Source organism: Limulus polyphemus, unplaced genomic scaffold, assembly GCF_000517525.1.
Source record: "Limulus polyphemus unplaced genomic scaffold, Limulus_polyphemus-2.1.2 Scaffold6742, whole genome shotgun sequence".
NCBI classification, from domain to species: domain Eukaryota; kingdom Metazoa; phylum Arthropoda; class Merostomata; order Xiphosura; family Limulidae; genus Limulus; species Limulus polyphemus.
Window position 1 is genome coordinate 13,393 of NW_013672352.1, and position 6,422 is coordinate 19,814.

General features: G+C 31.9%; 1 protein-coding gene across 1 annotated transcript in view; it reads left to right on the plus strand.

Moving 5' to 3' along the window:
* The window catches only part of LOC106474031 (uncharacterized protein KIAA1109-like), a 41,116-nt gene that overhangs the window by 10,778 nt on the left and 23,916 nt on the right, over positions 1–6,422 (plus strand). The window contains exons 4-6 of the mRNA XM_013934717.2: positions 2,407–2,562; positions 3,528–3,710; positions 6,112–6,261. Of these exons, the coding sequence (XP_013790171.2) occupies positions 2,407–2,562; positions 3,528–3,710; positions 6,112–6,261 (489 nt within the window). The remainder of the gene's footprint in view (positions 1–2,406; positions 2,563–3,527; positions 3,711–6,111; positions 6,262–6,422) is intronic.

The window sequence follows — 6,422 nt, forward strand, 5'->3', positions numbered from 1 at the left end:
TGATGACAGAAATTTCTTTGAAATACAGGGTTACAGGCTATTTAGTAGGGATAGAGTACTAAAGGGGTGTAGGAAGAGTGGTTTATATGTAAAATATGAATTACATCCTGGCTGAAGTTGAGGATATCAAATATAATAGCAAAGAGATTGAATCTATTTGAGCTTCTATTAGTGGATATAAAGGGAAAAGGCTTTTAGTGGGAATTTGTTACCAACCGCTAAATGATGAGGATGAAATTAGTGAGAAACTTTACAATGAGATAAAGATTTCAGCTGTTATTGAAATTATAATTATGGGTGATTTTAATTTCAGGCATATAGATTGGAAAATGCTAGAGTCAAATCATGAGGGAGAAAGGTTTTTGGAAACTGTTCAAGATGGCTTTCTTCACCAGTTAGTCAAGGAACCATCTAGAAACAATGCTATTTTAGATTAATTGTTAACTTCAAATATAGAAATAATCGAGAGGGTGGAAATTGGGGAACATCTGGGTACAAGTGATCATTTCTCTGTTAGGTTCAATGTTTTGCTGCATATGGAGATACGGAATAATGATATTTTGTTTGCAAATTTCAAAAAAGCAAATTTTGAAGGGATGTGACAAGAATTATTTGTTGGGGATTGGGCTGCTGAGTTATTTTGAGACACTGATCAGATGAGGAAAATTTTAAATATTCAATATAAACATATTCTTAATAGAAAGAAAAGGGTAGCTGCAAGTAAATAAAACAGATTGGCTAACAAAACGTTTAAAAGATAAAATTAAAGAAAAGCATTTTAAATTTAAGAAATTTAAATTGACTGGTATGACAGATATGACTGGTATAAAAGATCAAGAAGCTGGTGAAACAGGAAATTAGGACATCAAAAAGCATGTATGAAAAAAGTTTGTCTGAAAATGTAAAAATTAACAGTAAGGATTTCTTGAGGGATGATAAAGGAAGACTAGTATCTAATGATTATGAGATGGCTGGGTTAGTAAATTTTGCTTTTTACTAACTAAGATTTAAGCAGTATTCCACATCTTGAACAATTGATAAATGGACATGAGATCAAACTGCATTAATTATGAGCTGGTTAAGAAAAAATATGGGAAGTTTAAAGAACGATAAAGCTCCTTGGCCAGACAATATTTCCTCAAGGGTTTTGAAGGAGGTTAAAGATTGGATATGTGAGCCACTTACTACTGTTTTTTGTCATTCCTTGAATAGTGGGCAGGTACCAGAGGATTGGAAGTTAGCTAATGAAACTTCTCTTTTCAAGGGAGGTGATAATAATTGTCCAGTAATTATAGACCCATTAGTCTTATATCAGTTGTGGGAATAATTCTGGAAAGTCTGATAAAAGATGCTTTGTAAAGTCATTTAACAAAGTTTAGAATTTTATTGGATAGTCAACATGGTTTCACTAAGGGAAAATATTGCCTTAGAAAGGGGGAGGATCTGATTGAAGTGTTTAAGATTGTAAAGGGAACTGATAGTGTTGATGCATCTCTTTTCATAACAGGGAGAATAATAGGACTAGGGGACACAAATATAAATTTTGGCAAGGTAGGAATCATCTTAAGCTAAGACAGTTTCATGTTTCTATCCGAGTGGTTGACCTTTGGAATGGGTTGCCTTTGGATGTTGTAGAAATAGTAAATTTAAGTGAGTTTAAGAAAAAGCTTGATAACTATCTGAATGATAAGGACTGGGTTTAATTTTTTTTATTATTATTATTTTAATCTAGTTCAGAGGATGGAGCAGCCAAGATGGACCAGTAGATCCCATGTTGTCCCAGAATGTTATATTATGTTTCTTTTATGTTTTTGTTTTCTGTTAGTAACCATTTTCATTTCTTTTTTTGTTTTGTTCTCTGATTAGTAACCACTTTCATGTATTCTATTTTTTTTCTGTTAGTAACCAATTTACCTTGTAAATTTTGATTTTCTGGTAGATCGTTTTTAAATAATATACCATAGAATCAGAACATGAAATAAATTAGACTAAATTATCATAAAGAGAATAAAACACTAACTTGCAGAACATTAAAGAAGTGTTAAACAATTAAGTTAAACAATTTATTTTCACAGTATTACATTTTGGGGAAATTTTGAAGTGCAATTAATACAAGTAAATAAAGCAATGTTCTAAATAAAATCCCAAAGAACAACCAATGAAAAAAAATATTATTAGAAGTGAAATCCTTTTCATTTGCAGCATTGTTTGGGTTTTTGTTAAAATTGTTCATGCATGGTTGATAGACATGTTGAATGTATTATTTCATGGTATTGTTTTATTATTCTCTTAATAGGTGTACAGTTTCTTTAAAGGAAGTCTGGATTAAGCTCTGACTTAATTTCTGTTGATGTACTTTTTAAGCTGTTAAGTATATTTATGGTTATTTACAAGTTTCTTTTGCAGCTTCACACTGTCGAAAAGAAAGTGGATCTAAGAACAATCTCGACAGCTCCATGAACCAGACAGCGGCAGGAGGGCTCAGTATGACTGGCTGTCTAGCTGACTTTTCCCTCTACATATTTCACCCTTATGGAGGCTCTAAAAAGTCTGGAGCTTCTGGTAAGTGGATTTATAACATGATGATTTTATATGGCTCATTATTTCATGGAGCAGAGAAATATGTATATTTGTATCAGGATACCAGGTATGCAAACTAGTATGATTTAGACATACTGATTATCATATTATTGCTAAAAGTATGACAATTCCTGTACAGTCTTTATTTCAATAGCCCAACAAGATGGCCTGGTTGTAACTCAAACTTTGTCACACGAATTCACATTAATACTGGTCAGTGAACTCCAAGAAAGAAAAATAAGTGGTATCAGAGTGAACAAAAGTATAAGACAGGTAACAGAGTGAAGCTCCAATAATTAAAATATTCAACAAACCATAATATCATACCTACTGCCAACCATGGGGATTAGATTTTATGATTTCTCTTGGAGATTGAGACAACATTATGAAACACAAAAACTGGAAGCCATGATCTTAAAGCAAGTGGTTTACCTTTATCAAAGACAATAACGTCTTCTTTTTTTTATTAACCAAGGCAAGAAATTCTTAACAATATGAGCAGAGATAAATATTGCACGTGTGGGAAATAATTACTTAAGTAAAAATATTAACCACTTATTAATTACAATATCGTATTAACTTATCTTACTTATATATTCTGAACTTGTACAACAGTGGTGTTTTGTGTATGCTCCATACAAGGGGCTGACTGAAGTTTGTTGTCTAGCACTTTTTTCAAATATTTTTATCTTTGTGATACAGTTATCTATCATGGCATTTAAAACAATTTTTTGAGAAATTTTGTTATGGTTTAATTCTCTGTCAAAACAGTTTTATTTTGTGTTTTTTTTAACAGCATTAAATTGAGAATGTCTGGACTTTCTTGTTTTGGTTCAAAGAATTTATTAAAGATTGTTGGACAATTTTATGTTAAAAATGAAAAGAATAATCTGGGCTAGTGTTATTGATTTTAATGTTAAGTGTGTAGTATATTAATGTGTTTTCAGCTAAAGAAGGGGAGAAATCTCCATTAACAACAGCTGAGAGGAAAGACTCTCTCAGTCTTCAAGTAGAGTTTGTGAAAGTCAACATATCTCGGAGTCGGAAGCTGAATGTCTTATCCAGTGAAGCTGCTTTATCTAAAGGTTCCAGAAGTGTGGATGGGAGTAGTGCTATAATTAGGTTCTCTGGTATGATATTTTTATTCCCAGTCTAAGGTGTATGTTTTCTTTTTTCTATGGTGGGCTAAAGATTACTGCAAAAAAAAGCACTCAAATAACCGACTTGTTCTTAAAGCTTGATTAGGGTTAAAAATATCTTAATCTCATTCTGCAGTAAACAAGAAATAATGGTAAAAAGAAATAGGATTTTCCTACTTTCAGTACTGAGCCTTCTTAAAAGAAGAATTTGCAAACAAGAGCAAGTGAGTTGTTCATAAAAATTAAAGTAGTAAAAGAAATATTGGGCTTGGAAGTAAAAACTGGAAAATTTTGCTATAATGGTTAGGCCTTTTCCTTAGATTGAAGTTGTCTTTATGACAAATATTCTTGTGGTTAATAGTCTCCAAGCCTACTTTCAGAAATTAATCGTGGTATTTATTTTTATGTTTTTCAAAATTTATTGTTAACCAATGGGAATTATTAACTCTGTCTTGTTTGTTAAGATTGTGAAACACGGTTAAAATTGTGTGTCTCAATAAAATATTATTTACCTACTCATAGTTTGATGGTATCATGTAACTAACTGCATTGTGAACTAATAATTATTAGGTAAAGTGCAGGCTATGAAGGTTTTTCCAGTTGAATCATATTTAACTGTGGTAAACATGTAAAATGAAGTTATTCTTCTTAAAACTACAGATAATGTCCAAACTAGTAAATTGAAGGTACTCTTTTAATACTGTAGTGAACATGTGAACTAGTAAAGACACTAGGTAATACTAGAGTATCCTTGTGAACTAGTAAAGTGGAGACACTCTTGGTAATATTAGAGTAATAATGTGAACTAGTAAAGTGAAGACACACTGTTAATACTGTAGTGAACATGTGAACTAGTAAAGACACTTGGTAATACTAGAGTATCCTTGTGAACTAGTAAAGTGGAGACACTCTTGGTAATATTAGAGAAATAATGTGAATTAGTCAAGTGAAGACACTCTTGGTAATACTAGAGTAACCATTTGTGAACTAGTAAAGTGGAGACACTCTTGGTAATACTAGAGTAACTGTGTGAACTAGTAAAGTGGAGACACTCTTGGTAATACTAGAGTAACTGTGTGAACTAGTAAAGTGGAGACACTCTTGGTAACACTAGAGTAACTGTTTGTGAACTAGTAAAGTGGAGACACTCTTGGTAATACTAGAGTAACTGTGTGAACTAGTAAATTGATGATACTCTTGGTAATATTAGAGTAATAATGTGAACTAGTAAAGTGATGAAACTCTCGGTAACAATAGAGTAACTTTGTGTGAACTATTAAAGTGGAGACACTCTTGGTAATACTAGAGTAACTGTGTGAACTAGTAAAGTGATGACACTCTTGGTAATACTAGAGTAACCGTGTGTGAACTAGTAAATTGATGACACTCTTGGTAACACTAGAGTAACCGTGTGTGAACTAGTGAATTGATGACACTCTTGGTAATACTAGAGTAACCGTGTGTGAACTAGTGAATTGATGACACTCTTGGTAATACTAGAGTAACCGTGTGTGAACTAGAAAAGTGAAGACACTCTTGGTAACACTAGAGTAACCATTTGTGAACTAGTAAAGTGATGATACTATTGGTAATACTGAAGTAACCATGTGAACTAATAAAAAAAATTTCTGCTAAAATATCTTTCGCTACAAAGATGTGTGCCAACGGCCCATGATTATCATCTCTTCTACCTATACACATGCAGAGACTGTAAGGTTTTCTATATTGGTGAAACCAAACATCACCTTAAAGTACAAGCATGTGAACACATGGGCATATCTATAAAAACTGAAAGAAAGGTCACAAACCCTCCCAACTCTGCTATCTATCAGCACAATGAAGAAATAGAATATCTGATTTCTCTCTCCAACTTTAAAATTCTCTCAACAACCATACATGATACTGAACTTCTTATAAAAAAAACATTATACATGAAAAAATCTTCTTCTGTTCCTAAATAATACATATTCTTCACTAGATTTAAACGTATTTTAATTCAACTATTTCATTTGTGCCACATTTTTCATTTTCTCATTTTATATTTCTGTATTCAAATTGTTTACTTCTTATGTATTTATTTCTGTTGTAATTATAAATATTGTTTGTTTGTTTTGTACCTTTAAATCACTGATGATGGAATTTTGATGATTCTGGAGTGTTTAAATGAATGCTTCCTATTATCGCGTTTGTGTTTTGCTTTATTATTTAGAAACATATGCATCTTCAGCTGTGACATTAGTGAAGATACAGTTATAAATAAAGAATACGTTAATTTACTGTTATTTAGAAAATGTATTCATCTTCAGCTCTGATATATTAATAAACATATGGTTATAAATAAAGAATAAGTTAATTGTAAAATAGTTGTTGTATACATTGTTTGACCTTCTAGCCATCTGTGATGTTGGTTCTGCCTCATTCAAGTATGATATGCGTCGATTGACAGAGATTCTTGCCTTCCCAAAGGCATGGTATCGAAGAAGTATTGCCCGGAGAATGTTTCTTGGAGATCAGAGTTCGAGTGCATTGTTTAGTGACCAGGGTAAGAAAGTATAATTAAATCATTTCTGGGTTTATGAGACATTATCAAATTGTAATGTATAGAATAATATATACAAATGATATGAATTGGAAATGACACACTTTTTTACCCCAAAATTTGATGTCAAAATCTGCTTGCGTCCTATACACCGAAGGTATGAA